The 19,440-nt window shown below is 42.5% G+C and overlaps 1 protein-coding gene across 6 annotated transcripts in view; it reads right to left on the bottom strand.

The window, feature by feature from the left end:
- The window catches only part of ATP11C (ATPase phospholipid transporting 11C (ATP11C blood group)), a 160,536-nt gene extending 144,507 nt beyond the window's left edge, over nt 1-16,029 (bottom strand). For 2 of the 6 annotated variants that reach the window (XM_081043640.1, XM_081043636.1), the window contains exons 1-2: nt 15,570-16,026; nt 15,024-15,094 (exon numbers count right to left, since the gene is read on the bottom strand). In XM_081043640.1, coding sequence (XP_080899766.1) covers nt 15,024-15,050 — 27 coding nt within the window. In that variant the 5' untranslated portion in view covers nt 15,051-15,094; nt 15,570-16,026. Of the gene's footprint in view, nt 1-13,069; nt 13,090-15,023; nt 15,152-15,569 lie in introns of those variants that run through there. The other 4 variants (XM_081043637.1, XM_081043641.1, XM_081043638.1 and 1 more) reach the window with 4 other exon arrangements.
- Nucleotides 16,030-19,440: the final 3,411 nt, after the last annotated feature.

The raw sequence follows: 19,440 nt of genomic DNA, 5'->3' as shown, positions 1-19,440 counted from the left end.
TTACTTTTGCGAGCATTACATATTAAGCTCAAAGTTAACCTTACTGTCTCCTTTCACAGTTGTGAAAGCAAAGACTGACAGGGTTACTCATTGCATTCTGCAGTCTGTGAACTATAAAAGCAATTTTATTTTTACCTTTCTCATGGCATTTATCACTTCCTGCCTTGTATTTTCATTACATATCTATGCAGATGTGTCTTATCGTCCTTTCTAAACCATAAGTTTCCTAATGAAAGATGATTACCACAATAATAAGAAATCCCAGAGACAATGTATATATCCAAATCTAGGGGTGTTGAATATGGGAAAGGGCATTAGAGAAAAAAATTGAGAGAAAATCCTTTTCATTTGTCCCATTAAGCAAATGAGTTGTCCTTAAAAAAAAAAAAAGCACAGAAGGAGTAGAAAAAGGTGCTTATGTATTTTACATTGAAACATACTTAAAGCAGCACTCAAATATAATTTAAGAAAATAGCGAAGCACTGGAAAGTATTGCTTTCTGTAAATAGAAGGGCAAACTAAGCAAGATTTAGATGACCAGGGGTGAACATGAAAATACTTCCTTCTGTTTATATCACCACATCCTTAAAACGGCTGACTGAAATTAACCAGAGTTTTATAGCAGACTCAGATGATAAATAATTTCCACACTTAGAAAAAAATCGACCCCACGGGGGGAAAAAAAAACCTATAAAAAAAAGTATGTGCAACACTCTGAACTGAGTATAGCAGAGGAATCATAATTTCTCCCTTCTTAGTGAGTGACACTTACCAAGACAAAATCTCAATCCAAAATCTCTGAGATGCTTCAGTCTAGATCCTAGTATTATGTCATTCATCGATCCAGCAATCATGGTTTAAGGCCTTCCTGTACTGCTTGCTCTAAGTGAAGTTGTGGCATAATGGTGCATTTCCACTAACTAAATACTTACAGATAAGGTCTAAGATTCAATCATGTTAAAAACAACTCTGCGTTATGTTGGGCCTCATTCTTGCTCACAGACTTCATTCAGGGCTTTATTCACATGGCAGCTTTTCAGGGAGCCCTTCCTTTGTCACCCTATGAAAAACTGCACCCTCCACCACCTGGAGGATATTTCCCGTCCTCCTTCCCTGCTTTATTCTCCCTTTATCACTCATCACTTGCATACAAGAGATTACAATTATTTATCTTGTTTGTTGTCACTCTCCCTGTCTACTGGTTAGCCACCCAAATCTGTTTTTCCTTTCTTTCTGAGCACCTGGGTTTTCAGCTACAAACTACACTGTCCCGGTTTCCTTGTGGCCTGGGAGGACCACGTGACTAAGATGTCCCCAAAATTACGTGTGTAATATTGATGTGTGCAACTTTCTGGTCATTTTCCTAAAGAAGCTTGCCCTGGACCCCTCATTACTTCTAGCTGGTTGGAACTTGAAAACCAAATGCTGAGGAAGGCAGAACTGCCCCACTGGCCTGGGACCCTAAATGACTTCATGGAACAGAGGCTGTCTCCTTGCCCTGGGCTATCACATGACACAGAAACAAACATCTCCTTTTTCCTGGCTGTTGTATTTTGGAGTTCTTTGTTACATCAGTTTACCCTTTATGCTAACCCTAACAACAACCTCCCATATTACAATGTATGGTCCAAGGGGACAGATTTTTGTTTTGCTCACCAGTGCATCCCTAGCAAGTAGAATAGTGCATGACACATGGTAGGATACTCAATAAATATTTGTGAATTGATGAAATGAACCATTTCATTATTAATGCCCTTCCATATCTCCAAATCACCTTCATGGCTTCAAGTTCAGATTAGATTCAAATTGCTCCCAAAATAGTGTCCCAAAAGATCCTACACCTCTTTCACTGCCATCTTCCCCTTCCTCCACTGAATTCCTCTCTTCAGCCCCATTACCTTCCTTTCACTTTCCCAATGGGCCTGGCCCACCTCAGGGCCTTTGAACAAGTTGGATCCAGTATCTATTCCCACCCTTTTGAGGGAGAAGCAGTCCCTCATTCATTCAGTTACCTGCTTAACTGTCATCCTCTCAGATGGAACTTGCTGGCCATCCTATCAAAAACAGACCCTATTTCTATTCATTTTATCCATAACTTATGAAAATGAGTAATTATAAATTGTTGGGCTTATTTCTCATTGTAAATTAGATTGTAAGCTTCAGAAGGACACAAACCACTGCTGTTTTCATTCACCACTTGGTCCCTGTTGCTTAGCATAGTGCTTGGCTGCTTATAAGAAGTCAATAAAGCAGTGAATAAATGAACTGCACTAAAGATGCTGACTGTTTCTAAAAATATTTTGAGGTAGACATGAGTTAAAGCACAGGTAGCTCTCCATAAATGCACTCTTCAAATGTCCTTGACTATCATCCTGAGGATAATGTAAATTTCTATTTATGGAGCTATAAACCAAAGCACATTCTGGCATGCCTTTGTTTTCTTAGGATTATCATTCCTCTTTTCCACTGCTGGTTTGTAGTTGCTAACGACCGGGTGGAATTTGCATGACTCCTATTGGTATGATGTACCAAGAGCAGCTTTCAGCAGGATGTTTCACATGCAGATTCATCCGGGCATATACAAATTCCAAAGAAATGATTATTGTATTTTGCAGGCATGCCAACTGCTCTCCCAGGACCTCAGACCCAAGGACCAAAGTTTATCTTACCTCTCAGGTCAAGGTTTCAGGTCATCGATTTGCTTCTGGATTATGAACTGAGGTGGCCCTCTAGAACTGTGTGGGCACCGGCCAAACTGGACACTCTGGAACGCTTGGGAGGTACTCAGTGACAGACTTTTAAACATGCTGTTTTTTTAAAAAATGTTTCCTTCTCTATCTTGTCTGGGGTGGTACACAAACCTACACATGGGATAAAACCACGCAGAAGAACTAAACACACACACACGAGTATAAATAGAACAGGAGAAATCTGAATAAGAGTGGTGGATGCCATCCATGTCAATACCTGGTTGTGGCATTATACTACAGTTTTGCAAGATGTTACCATTAGGAGAAACTGGGTGAAGGGTACACGGGATCTCTATTATTTCGTACAACTACATGCATATCTGTAATTATCTCAATCCAAATTTCAATTAAAAATTGCTGCTTCAACATAGAAACACTAGGATGCTGCAGAATTCAAGTGGTTACTTTTCTGGGGGGAAAAAACAGGAAAAACAAACAAACAAACCAAAAAACCAGGAAAGAAGAGGCTGGGGAAATGAAAGAGAAGTAAAGTAGGAATGACCATGAAACTTCGTAATGGGGGAGATTACTAAAAAAACACTGCAATCTCTGAAAACATACCCACATATTTCCAGTGTACTTTCAGGTCACAATGTCAAACAGTAAAAGGTTGGCACAGAACACCTAGTTCAAAGCCTGCATTTCACAGATCTAAAAAATGAAGCTCTATAAATAATTTGCCGAACTTTAAAACTTTTAGAGAAAATAAAAAGGAAACTAGCTTTCCAACTGTGGCATAAGGAAGGATTGCTTAAACAAAATACATAAAAGTCCAAACCATAAAGAAAAAGATTAAAACAATTAACTACACTAAAATTAGGAACTTGTTTACCAAAAAACACCCCAAAAAAGTAAAAGGACAAGTCAAACTGAGAAGATATTTGCAATACCCTGTTTCCCCGAAAATAAGACCTAGCTGGACAATCAGGTCTAGTGCATCTTTTAGAGCCAAATTAGTTTACTTATTTTACCATAAGACTGGCTCTAATATAACATAATACTGGGTCTTACATTAATTTTTGCTTCAAAAGACACATTAGAGCTGATTGTCCAGCTAGGTCTTATTTTCAGGGAAACAGGGTATGTAGATAGAATTGTATTTGTAATGGTTAAATTCTCAAGTTAGGTGGTAGGTGCACGGGTATTCACCTTATTATACACAGGTATATTTTACACGTAGTCTTCTATATGCACTTTTTACAGTTTAGAAAGAAAGTGATTGGTCTAAACTTCTGGTTAGTGGAGGTACCATAACAGTAAGATTCCAGTCCCATACCTCAAAAAACTTCCACAATGCTAGCTATATATTAGGAACTAAAGACATTTATTGATGCAACCTGAATTTTATGACTCCTTACATTATTAATTCCAAACATGGACTCAATAAATCCATTAATATGTCTTCTGATTTGGTTTCACTTGATTTGGTTTTGATTACATTGCCTTCATTAGTATCTTTGATAAGTAATATGTCTAAATTTGCACAAGAATATTTTAATAGCACTGCTTTACATTTCAAAACAGGGATATATTTTACTGGGATATAGCAAGGTCTAAGGTCTAACCTAAATTAACAAATGATTATAAGTTTTAAAATAGATTTCATTTATAGAATTCCATGAAACTACTCGCTTGCTATGGCTATTATTCTCTGGTTGAATCACTGGCTATAATAAAACATAGCACGCAGCCACTTCTGCTCCAAAATACTATTGGTTCTTAGTTATATACATACAAATTATCTACTCACTCCCTCCTACTGTCTCCTAGCAGCTGTCACTCAGCCAATCCAAGAGCTGCTTCTGTCTACCACTGTGCAACTGTGTTCTTAAGTAGAGACAAATACGTGTCTTTGAGAAATAATGTCTGGGGCCACTAGCAAAGACGACAGTAAGTGGTACTCCCCAGGAAGCCTGCCCATCATATTGTAGCATCAACAGAAATGCTCTCCTCCATTAGAGCTGTTAGCTAAGAGGTTAATATATTCAAGAGTTAAGTTTAACTCTACAGCATAGTACTAACACAGGTCCGGGTCTACATTTGATCCCCCACCATTCAGGTCAGTGTAAAACCAAAAAGGACAACCACTATTAAAAGCCCATGAATAGCTCGAACAGCACTTCCTAAAATTTGTCATTGTTCCCATTCAAAGTACAGACAATTTAGTTCATGCTCATTACTATTGGGGCAAAGTACGTCAAATGACCAATCAAGAGATGGAGACCTGAAGACCATCAGAGATAAACAACCTAATAGAAAACCGTCCAGCAAGTTCCACTGCTGGGCTGTGAAGCATAAACATATAGTGCAAAATTATAAAGCTGTGAAAAAACTTAAATACAGGTGATCTAGGAGCCCTCATAATTCACAGAAGAGGAAATTGAAGACACAGGGTACAGAGCTGACCTTGAATTCTGTATTTCTGAACTCACATTCACTGAATAATCGCAGACAAGCCACTTGCCCTCTGTCTGTTTCCTCAGCTAGACAAGTAAAGTAAAGAGACTGTACAATTAAATAAATGGTCTCAAAGATCGTTTACCAGTTTTAGGATTTGCTGAGCCTCACAGACCAGGTGGCAGTCCAAGCCTTTCATTTTATAGATGGGAAGGCTAGCAAACTATTTTATGCTAAGTTCTTCCATTCCTGGTCTATACACACTTTGGATTTGCTCACTCGTCTTCATGTGATCCTAGTACATAAGTATAATGTGTTATCTTGTTAATTTTACATGTTATCGTGACTGGGCCACATAGTGCCCAAATATTTGGTCAAACATTTGGGGTGTGTCTGTGAAGGTGTATCTGAATGCGATTAACACTTGAATGGGTAAACAGAGTAAATAAGAGCATGCAGATTGCCCTTTATAATGTCAGTAGACTTCATGCGATCAGTTGCGTTCTCTAAAGAGAACGAAAAAGACTGTCCTTCCTCTGAGTAAGGGGAAATTCCTCCTGCCTTTGAGCTGCGACATCAGTTTAACCTGCCTTCCGACTTGAACTGAAATACGGGTTCCTGCAGGGTATAGAGCCTGCTGGCCCTCAGCCTGACAGTTACACACACCATCAGCTCTCCTGGTTCTCAGGCCTTCCTTCCCAGTCTGACTGCAACCACACCATTGGCTCTCCTGGGTCGCCAGCTTGCTGACTGCAGGTCTGGGGACTTGTCGGCCTCCATAATCGTGTGAGCCAATTCCTTGTAATAAGTTTCTTTACATTCATACATAGGTATATGTATATATATGAAGAAATGTACATATTTATGCATACACTTAAATACTATTAAGCATATTAAATATATAGGTATTTACATATATACATATACACATATAACACACACACACCCCCTATTGGTTCTATTTCTCTGGAGAACCCTAATATAATAAGCAAATATGTATAATGAACTAATGCTTGTAAAGCACTTAAAACAGTGCCAGGAACTTACCACTCTGGTGTTATTGTTATAATGGTAAGAAGGCACAAACAACTTACAGCTAAAACAATTCCATAAACCTGCATGCAATATGTTCATGCAGCCATGAATCAGTAATCCAAGGTACTAATTGGAATAATTAGTTCTGCACACAGACAGCTTAACAGAACACAAATGCCTACACTGAAGGTAAGAAAGAAAAAAAAGATAAAAAAAGAAATCCCATTTCAAATTTTGATCCATATAATGACAGATTATTTCCATCCTCGTGTATTAAGGGCTTAAATGACACACCCCTATCATCTCTCGTGTACTAAGGGCTTAAATGACACACCCCTATCATTTCTGAGTATCTGGTAACCAGCAAAAGTGCAAAAAACTCACAAAAATAATAATAAAAGTACTTGCACCTCAATATAACTGCTTTATAAATTTAAAAAAATCATAAATTATAAATTTAAAAAAATCAGTTATAAAATGTGTAGGAAAAAAGTTCTCAGAAATCCAAAATAAAAAACATTAGTCAGTAAATATTTTATGTTATAGTGAAGCGAGTACTTTTAAAGTATAATAGCGAATTCTCAAGAAAGTCAATGATGTAAATAAATGTGTATGCAACAATGGTGATGCTCATAAATACAGTTATTAAGTACATCAGAGAATATTAAATACCTAAAAACATAATGAGAAATAGATATGATGTTGTATATATTACAAAATACAGCATGCGAGCCTAGAATAAATGGCTTCATTTCTAAAGTATGAGCAAAGATAATTTTTTTAACTGAACACAACAGTGATGTCTAAAGACTGAACGATTTGATCTCTCCATCCAGCTCTAAAAGTCTATGATTATAAATGGGAAATAAGATTAGAAATACAGGTTAGGAATCATATTTCACTTATGCAGCAAGTATTTATTGAGAATATACTATATGTCAGGCACTGAGGCATTAGTAACACAGCAATAAGCAAAAACGGTCAGTTCCTATCTTCATGGAACTTATGATACAGAGGGAAGTTTGATACTAAATAAGTTAGCAAACAAATATAATACGCAAATGTAAAGCCAATTGTGATAAGAGTGCACAGGAAAGGTTTATACCGTGTTTCCCCGAACATACGACCTAGCCGGACCATCAGCTCTAATGCGTCTTTTGCAGCAAAAATTAATATAAGACCCGGTCAAATATAATATAGTATCAGGTATAATATAATATAATATAATACCCGGTCTTATACATTAATTTTTGCTCCAAAAGACGCATTAGAGTTGATGATCCGGCTAGGTCTTATTTTTGGGAAACACATCAAGTATGGCACAAGAGGTCAAAGGAAGCTGTAATTCATACAAACGTTTTCAGAAAAGAAGCCAAAGTAAACTGTGAACTATTGCTACGTATAGACCTCTTAGTCCATATTACTGCAAACTACATTGTGAAGCTTAAAGAACATCCCCACTGCTTAGACAACAGGTGTAGCTTACATAATCTGCTCTACCCAGCTGTTATTTATCTGTGCCAGTTCCCTCCTGGTTTCTGCTCCCTGTTGATCTGTAGGATTACTGCACCTGCCAGTATGATTTCCTGATTTATCCTTGCCCAAATCATAAAAGAATTTTTCATTTCCCCTTTCCATAACAGTAAAAAAAGGCTGACAATTAAGAATCACCACAGCGATATCGCCGGGGTTATCCATGACTATAAAACTAAAAAAAAAAAAATAATCTGGGAATAAAACAATACTTATAAATATTGCCGTAAAATGCATTTCTTAGTCCAAGAATTTTTTTTTTCTTTTGGCAGTTTTTCCTACATAGTCATCCTTGACTAAATACTCTTCAGTATCCGTGCTCTTTGGAATTGTTACCCAAAAGATTTTTCAGTCATCTGCCTATGCGCTGACAGCTAGCCCTGTAGAGAACAGAATGAAGTAATGATACAAATGAGTGTTGAGACTATGGGTGAATGGATGGAACAAAGAGGGGTGGGGACAAGAACAAAAATCTGCAAGTTAGAAAACAATGAAAATCCACGAACTTGGTGATGCTCCAGAGAGGAAACCAGCAAGTGTTGACGCTAAACTGGCAGAAACATCAATACTTCCTGGCTCCCCCACTGGCTGCATCAGTGTACCACCGCGGGCTGCTCTTCGGCTGCAAGTGACAAACAGTGAATGCATTCAACAATGGGAAAAGGAATGACCCATAATCCAGAAGCGTGGCTGTGTGTAGCAATGAAATGTAGGTGGTGATTGCTGAAGTCTCAAGATCGTCTTAGCTCTGCTGATCAGCTTAATGACCATAGGCAAGTCATTTCCCCTCATTGAAAAATATCAGTGTTTCATAACCTTAGTGTGTAGGAGAGAGTTAATACAGCAGGCCTGAGACTGCTACTCTTAAAAATCCCTGCATGCAAGGTTGGTACCCAGCTGGTGTCTGGGGACTTGGATTTTGGGAAGGTTCCCACCTCCCTAACTGGTAAGAGTGGCTCGCCTACACCGTGCAAACAATATGATTTATGCTAAATAACGTTTTCCTTCTTGGAGTCTAGAATTTTGGCACATACCAGGCATAGGGTATCTACGTAATCAGCTCCCAATAAAAACCCTGGACACTGAGTCTCTGATGAGCTTCCTTGGTAGACAGCATGTCACACAAGGTGTCACAACCAATTGCTGGAAGAATTAAGCACAACCTGTGTGACTCCGGTGGGACAGGACTGTTGGAAGATGTGCCTGGTTTCCTCCCAACTTGGCCCCATGTGCCTTTTCACTTTGCTGACTTTGCTTTCTATCCCTGTGCTGTAATAAATCATAGCTGTGAGTGCAACTAAACGCAGAGCCCTCTGAGTCCTGCCAGTAAACCATCAAACCTGGGAGTGGCTGGAGACCTCTGACACAATTGGTTGTGTTGAACAGTCAAACATCGTTTCCATTTGTGAAGTAGGTACTAGTATGTTCATTCTGTTGATAAAGAAAGTAAAGTTCAGAGAGGCGAACAGTGTACACATAAAATAAATACTGTAGCGTTTACTATAGATGGGTGTTCTCAATTTTTAGTGAGCCAAAAAACCATCTGGAGTGCTTGCTAAAATTGCAGTTTCCTGGGACCTTTATCACCTAAGACTTGGCTTAAGTAGGTTTGAGGCTCAGGAACCTGTATTTATCATTACAAGCATCCCAGATGATTCTTATGCAAGTAGTCCAAGGACCCCATTTTGAGAAACACTTTGATGTATATGAACTACTACTATGCCCCGTTTCCCAAGCTGGGTAGTTAATGGCACAACTAGGATTTGCACTAACCCTTCTAACAACGTTGAGGCTCTTTTCAAAACAAAACTGCTTCCAAATATCTCAAACTCTTCCTTCCTCTGGTTTGCTCTGCCTTCTGACTATAGGCATCCCCAGCTGATGGCGATTGTATGCAAACAAAGGAAAGCATACCTTACATTCCCAGCACTCAAAACTATGTGGTATCCTGAGTCCAAATAATGAACACTAACCAAGGAAAGTCAAAACACATAGAGCTCTTGGAGAGTTAACACTGCAGCTTTGGTTTTCAAAAAGATATGATGTGCCGGGGGCAACAGAAAATATAAACTTATGCACAGATTTAATAAAAAGAATACGAACTTGCTTACAATTTTAGAAGCTGAGGACAATATGTTACCTACAGTTTTCTATGAGTGGCCAAGAAAGGGGAGGGTGCTAATGATAATCTTTCTGGCTAATCGAGAAAGCAGCCTTAACTAAATGCTCAACTTTTTCTGATTCCTTTTTAAGTGGACATGAAAAGACTATTTTTTTTCTCATTTAGAATAAGCATAGTATACTCTGTCCACTGAAAGGAAGTTATTTTCAGTGCTATGCACTTAATAGTAGCCCAGTCTGAAATGCACTAACTTCTTGGTAGCTACTTACTCAACAGATCACCTTTCACCTGTTATTATTGACTCAGAGTATGTTATCAATTCAGTTCAAAACAGTTTAGCAAGGGCTGGCCCCAGTGGCTCAGGCAGTTGGAGCTCCGTGCTCCTAACTCCGAAGGCTGCCGGTTCGATTCCCACATAGGCCAGTGGGCTCTCAACCTCAAGGTTGCCGGTTCGATTCCCCGAGTCCCGCAAGGGATGGTGGGCTCCGCTCCCTGCAAGACTGAACACGGCACCTTGAGCTGAGCTGCCGCTGAGCTCCCGGATGGCTCAGTTGGTTGGAGTGCGTCCTCTGAACCACAAGGTTGCCGGTTCGACTCCCGCAAAGGATGGTCTGTGCCCCCTGCAACTAGAAAACGGCAACTGGACCTGGAGCTGAGCTGCGCCCTCCACAACTAAGACTGAAAGGACAACTTGACTTGGAAAAAAGTCCTGGAAGTACACACTGTTTCCCAATAAACTCCTGTTAAGAACAAACAAACAAACAATTTAGCAAGTATTTATTTAGCATCTGCTGTTTCCTTGATGCTATGCTAGCTGCAAGATCATTATCAAGAAAACTCTTCTCATCTTTACCAAGACCTAGGTAAAGAGGAAGAGACTAGGAAAATACAGCCACCATATATTTTAAGACAATACATAATGGAGAGCCTAAAAAAATGATATCTGTTTAAACAGGGTAAGCTTCACCAATCTTCTAACATTCTATTAAATAAACGAGTGGCAAAAATAGTCGACAACAATCTGTATTTTACAAATACAGATTAACCTTCCAATTCTGGCAACCCATGGTTCAACATTATCTATAAACCATAGAAAGTCAGCCGAACCAGCAATCCCTCCACACACGATGGTAACTGAGGGGCTGTCTGCCAACATGCTGGCATCAGGCATCCAGGGCCCTTATCTGCAGTGCTCAGCACTCATTCATCATTAAACTACAGTAGTGTTAACATATGCTGTATCCGTGCTAATGTTTGTGTTACAATCACTGCTGATCTACCTTTATACCAGGCCAAGAAGGTAAGTGTTAAGTGAAAGGACATAAACTTGAAAACAGCACCTGGTTCACATACGGAAGCTCAGAACCTTCCTCCACCAAACCAGAAAATTCCCCCCAATCTCAAGGATTCCAGATGCAAAACATTAATCCACATAAAGCACTACAGATATACAGGAAACTCTACTACCTTGATGAAAAATACAGCATTTTTGTGTCCCAGGCTTTCACCCTCTTTGAGAGAATAAACCATGTTGGACAAACAGTCAGCCTTGATGATTTTTTTCTATCACCCAACAAACCAGTACTTAAATTCACTCATGGGCTGGTTTTTTTCGTATTATCCAGACACAGGGAGGTTAGTTATGGTTCTCCCGGGGGCCGACTGGTGGTCAACTGGCAGGCCGGGTGAGGAAACAAGCTCATTTGGACAGTTGTATCCGTATGAAAATGGCCAGCTTCACCTGCCTGAATGTCACCTCTGCCAAAAGTTCATTAAGAGCACTGGAAAGCACCTAATTTGTAGGCACTCAATATTATCCATTAAAGGGCTGAATTATGAGCAATAATCATAAACAGAAGGAGCAAACAGTAAATCCTTATAGAAGGTAGTTAGAATACATTCGGAGTTTTATGTTGCTTAATCAGTAAAAGGTAGATTGGGGGGAAAAGTTGTTTCCAGGTTATTTAATGAGGAAATAATTTAATAATAAATGTTTATTTCAAGTAATAGTGATTCATTCCTAAATAGGTTTCCCATCCTACACAGGATTCAGCATGAAGCAATTTAGTAAGTCAAAAAGGGGGAAGTTCTTGTTGTTTAGACTCTCATGAAACCCATGTGAAAATGCTGCTGCAATCAGTTTTTTTGTTTGTTTGTTTTTTGTTTTTGAAGGAGGGTGCAGCTCACAGTGCCCCATGCAGGGATTGAACCAGCAACCCTGGTGTTACCAACACCACGCTCTAACCAACTGAGCTAACTGGCCACCTCTAAACATACGATTTAATGGAAATAAATTGGATAGACATAGCTACTACTGTTTATTTATTTATTTATTTTTATTTGTTATATTTATGGAGACTGGAGACACTGACTGGGAATAGGCAGTGCTTTTATTATACTCAGAGGCATCCAACTCTTGAATCTTTTAAGACACCACTTACATGCCTAAATCCTAAAATCCTACACCAAACCCACCAATTGCCTTCTACCTCAAAACTGTCAAAAGGGAAGTCATAATTCATCAGAAAGGAAAGACGACAATTATTAATGGCAAAAATGTCAAGGCCACGTTTTTTTAAAAATACAACGACTCACTATTCTTTTAGTTTGAAATTGGAGATCCTGGGGAAATCAGTGGCCTTTAAACGATTCAGCAAACACTACTAAACCACAGATGATGCTACTTCCAAGATATACTTACTTCCCCTGTCAGGTTTAAAATGTAAATCCCTGTCCTAACATGTAGTATCTACTTTGCAGTGCCCAACAACTACAAACACCACCATTATAGTTTATTTAACATTCGAAGTCAACTTCAGACTTTAGGTATACAAATAACACTTAATTTTAGTAAGAATTCACAGCCCTATCTCTGAAATGTAAAAGCAATCACAAAACAGCACACAATTTGGACTACATCTACACTGCTGTGCAAGTCTCAAAGTCCAACCAAAAGCTTTAACGGTAGCCTTATAGTGATTTAAAGGGGAGTGCCCCCCAAATAATCTCCACCAGGCAAAAGATGAGGACATGTGGCTTACTGATCTAAGGGAGATCAAATCTGCCCCCCCCCCAAATTTTGAAGTCATTCTTTAGCAATGAATATTCCATAGCACGCTTCACATTCAATTCAAAGGTTTGCAGAGTAATTCCTTGCCTTAGGCCTAGGGCTCAGATACAACTCCTGAGAACCCTCCGGTTTACTGCACTGGTACACATTCTTGAGACTCACCACAGTCATGGTTGTGCGGGAAAATGTGAGCAGTTGGGTATTCCAGCTGAAACAATGAGGTCAAAGCTCATTTCAGTGTGAGCTTAAGGGATTCTCTGCAGAGATCTTGGTCGCGATGCAAAGAACTGGCCTCAAACCTGCAGGCTGGCACCTCAAGAACTGCTGCAAATTCTACTGCATGCCCTGGCGTCCTGGGCCAGCAGGACTTAATTACTAAACTCTGGTACAATGCAGATCACTCTTAGCAAAAGAAAAGGAAAGAAGGCTCTTAGGCCAATACTTGGGTTGTTTGGTTTCAAATCCTTGGGAAAAAAACACGACGATGTCAACATCTTCATTTTAAGCTAATGAATTTATTATGAACCAGAGTCCAGTTGTTTTCCACTACAAGAACGCCATGTGAAAAGACTATCATTTCCCCAAATATTACAATAAGATCTCTTTGTCACCTTTCCCTTTTTTTGTCACCCCCAAACAACACTCCAAGATCACAAGAACCTATGTGAAATAGAACTACAAAGTACAATGCTCTTTTACCTCCTCTGGATAAATGTGAGAAACCAATTTTAGTCACTTGCTTTAGCAAAGCATCCAATTTCAAGACCCTTGACATGTATGATATAGTGCTCTGTGCCACAGGTAACCTGCTCCAATTTCATAAGACATGTTTCTGGGTGAGGTGAACATTTAGAAAAACATGAACGCAGCACTCTTGTGATAATGATATCCTAAAGAGGGATGTACAATTCTTTCTTTTAGCCAGGGTACATTTGTGAAAGTTTCCAATGCAGAAAAAAATGAGAGCAAAATCATCCCACGCATGAAAAACGTCAGCAATGCTTTGATAAGGAATAATCGGATGAAAAGACCCAAATCGACAAGTTCTCCAACCCATATTGTGAGGGGTTGGAGGAGCGCACAGCACTCAATCACTTTCCCTAACGACAGAAAAATCTAAACTTACAGATGAACCCTTTCTTTCACATCACTGGAAGAAACAAAATCCTATTCCCGCCACCTCATCTTGCAATTAAGGAAGTTACGACAAATAGCAGCGTTGAAGTCATAGTCCCCGTTTTGCTCTATTCTTAATGTACCCTCTTACGAGTAAAACAGGTTACTCAAAAAAGTCAGTATGCAGCAATCGCTTTTCCCTACGCTCAACTCGCACGGAAAAGACATTCCGTGTTCTGGGGATTTGGGAGGGGGAAAACGTGGACGGAGGAGTCCAGCCGCAGCCTGCCTTCCCCCAGGGGTTCAATGTCTGGGGCATTCAGGGCGCGGCGAGGCTCCAGACGCGGCTCTTGGCAGCGGCTGTGCCGCCTGCAGGCGTCTCCACATCCATCCAGCCCACCGACAATCGCCCTCGCTTTTATTTCTCAGCCCCTAAAGGTGAGCACAGGCTGGGGTCTCCAAAGTTTGTCCAGTCTCCGAACAGCAGCCGCCCGGCCGAGTCCTGGGCAAAGCTGAGTGTTGCCCTCGCCTCCGGCCCCCTAAGCCCCCAGGTCTTTTTTTGGGCCACAGACACGGGTCTACGTTTACCTCCATGTGCTCGCGGCAGAGGAGACAAAAGAAAGCCACCTTCCTCATAATAAAACGCCATCTTCGACTAATTGACAAACCGAGGGGCCCCTGGGTCGACCTCCCACCATCCAGCCTGAGACGGCCCCCCGTCTCAAGCGGAGTTTGTAAACGGCCCCGGAAAGCTCCGTTTAAATTGTCAGGAGTGTGTGTGTATGGATGTGTGTTGGGGGGGGGGGGTTCTTGAGAGCCCTACCTGCCTCCCTACCCTGGCCGCCGGGACAGCGCGTTTCAGGGAGAATTAAAAGGGGGTCTAGTGGTGGTGTCTCCCACAGATGCACTTATCCGGTCAGAAAACATTTCTGAGGGACCCGGCGGAGGGGCTGAAGAGCCGGAGAACCGGCCCGCGTGGAGCCGCAGGGAGTGTACTTACAAAGCGACGAAAGCTCCGGCGGAACATCACGTCCAAGGCTGGGGGCGCCAAGCTGGGCTCTGCCGGTCTGTCTGAGAAGGTACCGTCCACACAACACACTGCGGCGTGCTCCCCGGCCACCCAACGGCTGCCGCCGCCCTCCTCGGCTCTGCGCGTTCGTTCCCCCCGCCCCCCAGCCGCGCGCGCCCTGGCCGCCCCCACCCCCCGCCGCCTCACTCACCGCCCACCCCCGGCCGCCCGCCCGCCAGTCCCGGGGGCGTCAACCTGGTGGCTGCCCCTAATCTGGCCCCACACCCGCCACCCCGCTGATCCCACAGCAGCCGGCTGAAAAGGCGAGCCCGGCGCGCAGGGGAGGGAAGGCGGAGGAGCGTTAGGCTTCTCCTGAGGGGAGGAGACGCTCCTATCTCCCCCGGCGCCGGGCTCGGCCCCCGCGGGCTTCACTCTTCCCCCTGGCTGTGCCACCGCCCGCCCTCTCCCCTAGGCAGCCCGCGTGCTTCCGCCCCACTCCCGGCACGGGAGGACTCTCTCAAGCACCCCGCGCCTCACCTCGCCTCAGCCAGGGACTACTCCCCCGGCTCGGTCGGGAGTCCCAGCCTGCCCTGCCCCGGCCCTAACTCCGCCGCGGCGCTGCTTCGCTCACAATCCCTCCTCGGTCCGCCCAGCGCTTTCGTCCCGCACCCGGGCTGGGGAGCCACGGTGCCGCCCACCGGCCAGCCCCAAGCCCACGAGGCAGCCAGGCTGTGGGCGTAGAGTTAGAACGGAACGACACGGTGGAGACACCAGCGCGGGCGGGGCAAGGGAACTAGTTATGAAAGCCGCCCCCTCCTCATCTGGAAAGGCGGGGGTCTCCCCACTGCCCTCGCCTCGCTCCTTTCCCGCCTACGCGTCTGTCCCTCCTCTGGTTCTTTTTCTCGTCCTGCCTCTCACCTAAACCGTCTTACTTCCACTTTCTCTCTGAGGTTGTAAAGTCAGGCTTTGTGTTGTTGCTGCTGCGCAGCGGGGCGGTATTTCCCTGCCACCCCCCGTCTCAACCCCCGCCCCTCGCCCCTCCCCCGCACTTCTCCCAGGGAAACCTGGGAGTTGTAGTCGTGCCCCTATTCCGCCTCGTACCGCGGGCCGGGAGCTCCCCCATTCGCTCGTACTGGGTTTGTTTAAAGGAGGAAGCGGCTGAGCCCGCAGGGCCGAGTCTGTAGTTCTCAGGACCGGCTGCATGTGGAAGCCAGGAGCACTCTGTAAATTCCCCGCGGTGGGAAATGTCATAGAGATGAATGAGGCAAAGCCCAGAATGCTGGGAGCCTTCCCAAGGGCGCGAAAATTGTGAAACCCTCTGCATCTTAGTTTATAACCGGAATTCACGAATCTTTAAAAGCGAAACACGAAAGCTGAGTCTAGAATTTCCACGAGACTGGGCATCCCAACCCCACCTCACGCAGTTTGAACCGCCCTTTACGGCTTGCCCCAAGGCTGTTGAAGAACTTTTCAGATTCCTCTATAAAACGTAAAGAGCTAAGTAATGGGTTCAGAAACTCCCCGAGCCTTGTGCTCGGCCACGTTCTCCTGCCAGACTCGAGTCGCTACATCACGGGCCTCATTCCCTCAAGTCGTGAAGGGCCTTTACTGCTGGCCATAGGCTCTTCTCCTTTTCGTCTCGGATTCAGGTCCACTTCAACAAACCTTTACTGGGCATTTTTGTACCAGGCACTGTGCTAGGGGCGGGACAGGGCGAATTCTTGAAAGACCTCCCCAATAAGATGGCCGCAGTCTAGTTAAGGGATACGCACGTGCGAAAACAACGCGTTAGAAAGTGATAGCTGCTGGAGTAGAGGTTCGGAAAATACCGGAGAGGGATATTGCATCTGAAAGGGGGGTTGTTACGCTTTCCTGAATGCGCCGAGCATTAAACTGGACCTTTACGAGTGGGAAAGCTTTACAAGAGCTGACAAAAGGAGGCATTACAAAGCCCAAAGTGGAGGAAGTGGTGGGTGAGAAAGTGCAGGGCAAATTAAGAAAACCGGCACACCGCCTACGTCCAGGCGGTGTGGGCGGCGGCGGCCAGAAGGAACTAAACCCCAAAAGGATCTTCAGAAACACCCTATGAAGTTTGAACTGGATTCTGTGAGCGAGTTTCCCATCCCCAATGACGTGCAAATGCAGGAGACTTAAGGTATGTCCCCAAACTGTCCTAATCGCCGAGAAGTAAAACCATACGTTCCCAGTTCTTTCCCTAATTGTGGTTCTTTCACTTTGCTCACACTTGAGGCTGTATCTAATGATTTTTTGAGATTTATGTTAAATATATATATTAATCAGATAGTAGGATATTTTGTTTTACTGCAAAATGGATCTACACTTTTGCCATCTACTGTTTTAAGGATTTATTTTCAAATAGAGTTTATTTACTGGCTTTACTTTTATTGAACACAGCAACTAATATAATTTAACTCACTAATGATTTGTTGAACAGCTACTACGTAGCAGGCCCAATTCTAGGTACTGCAATTTTGGGGTCTCATTCGTTCTAGGCATAATTCTACAATCCTTATCAATAAATGCATGCTTATCAATAAAACAGTTACTAGAAAACAAATTTAGATATTTGGTGATGCAAGTGCTTACTAGTAAAAAATAAGTAGTAGCTTTTCATACACAATTTTGTTAAACAAATGGAAAAATGTGCTTTGCTTATGAATTCAAACAGGTCAACTTAAAAAAAAATTCGAAGAACTGGAAATTGTTTTGCAGTATTCTCTCACACACCATTGTGTGAGTATTCTCTCACATGCCATTGCCATGTTGCCCAGCTGAAAGCAAAGCATTTAGCATCCTCCGAGATAATAGCAGTATTGTCATATTTTCATTTGTTATTGTAATTCCACTATCTCTAGGTCCTCTTAATTTGTTTCATCACAACACCGATACTCATGGGTCCATACTAATTTGCTTGACTATAAAAATGCAATTCCACATAAATTAAAATATGCTCAGCAAAACATAAAATTTCCTGCAAGGTAATTTTTTTCCATATCCAAACTCAACCTGAAATTAGAGTTACTTTCACATCCTTTAGAGTTACTTTCCTTTGTTTTTTGGTTTTTCTTAAGACAAGAAGAAATTATTTTTGTTCTTTTCAGTGCTCCTTCACAGTTTCTAAAGAAAACCCAGGTGTAGTAGAAAGCTGTTGTCAGTGACTGAAAAGCAGACCATCAGCCTGCATTTTCTTTTGGCCAACTCCATAAACAGAACTGCAAAAACTAACTTCCTCCAGCCTAAACTGTCAGAAGCTGCGGTATATAACACCAACTCTGTGGTGTATCAGCTGACTGCAGCAGAAGCCCCAGTCTCCTGCAGGCAGGAATTGTGAGGAAGCAGTCTTCTGTTCTTATTATATCTTGAGTAGATAGAATGCTTACTGTGGGATAAAGGGAAGGGAGTGTTCCTCCTTGATTTTTTTAATCGTGTGGCCCCATTTCTGTGCAAGCCCTTCTTTTGACCCCCTTGTTCTTTCCCACCTTCTACCTCAACCCCTCAGAAATCTCACCATGGCAAATGGGCAGAACAACCTCTAGGGCACTGGATGCAGTCCACAATTGCGAAGGAGGGGAGCAAACTGCTTCTGGAGTCAGTCAGTTGATCAGCAATTTCGTGATCCAGCAGAAAGGAATGGTGAAAAGGAGGCACTTCCTCCATCTAATACTAAAAAAGGAAGGAAAAAAATTGAACCTGTTATATCAGCATCTAAATCACTGCCATCAGCAGGTTGAAGAAATTCAACTGTCTCTGCAGAGCTTTCAAATATACCTTAGGAGACTACCATTTGCCCACTTAAATTTTCTTTCTCCCTTCCAAGGGAGGGAGAAATGTTTAATGTTTAGTCAAGACCAGTTTTACCCACATCTTCCTAATTATTGGCCCTCTCCAATTCATTCTTTACACTGCAACCACAGAAGTCTTTGGAAGATGAATCAGATCCAGTCACTACTCTGCTTATGACTTTTCAGTAGCTTCTCATTGCTGTTAGGATAAGTCCCAAGTCTTGCTTTACTATCATCCGCAAGGCCCGGAATTCTCTGACCCCTGCCTTCCTCTCTAGCCTTGGGTGGGCCTATTCTCCCCCTCACTCACCAAACTCCACCTCACTGAACACCTTTCATCCCTTGAGTTCCCAAAACTCCTTCTCCCCTGACAGTTTTTGCACTTGCAACCATGTCTGTTGGAATGCTTTCACAAGGTCTTTGCTATTTATCTTTTAGATCTAGCTTAACTGTCACTTTGTCAGATGAGATCAGGGCTCTCTCTTATAGTGCTCCAAATAGCTGTATTAATTACACTGAGGGTACTGGCAGATGAGATTAGTAATCATGGAGGACAGCAGAAGTCCAAGGGTTTTATGGATGATCTAATATTGTTTTACTTTTCA

The sequence above is a fragment of the Rhinolophus hipposideros genome (genome assembly GCF_964194185.1).
Source record: "Rhinolophus hipposideros genome assembly, chromosome: X".
Taxonomy (NCBI): domain Eukaryota; kingdom Metazoa; phylum Chordata; class Mammalia; order Chiroptera; family Rhinolophidae; genus Rhinolophus; species Rhinolophus hipposideros.
The sequence above is the reverse complement of the archived record's forward strand: the minus strand, read 5'-3'. Positions and strand labels throughout refer to the sequence as shown.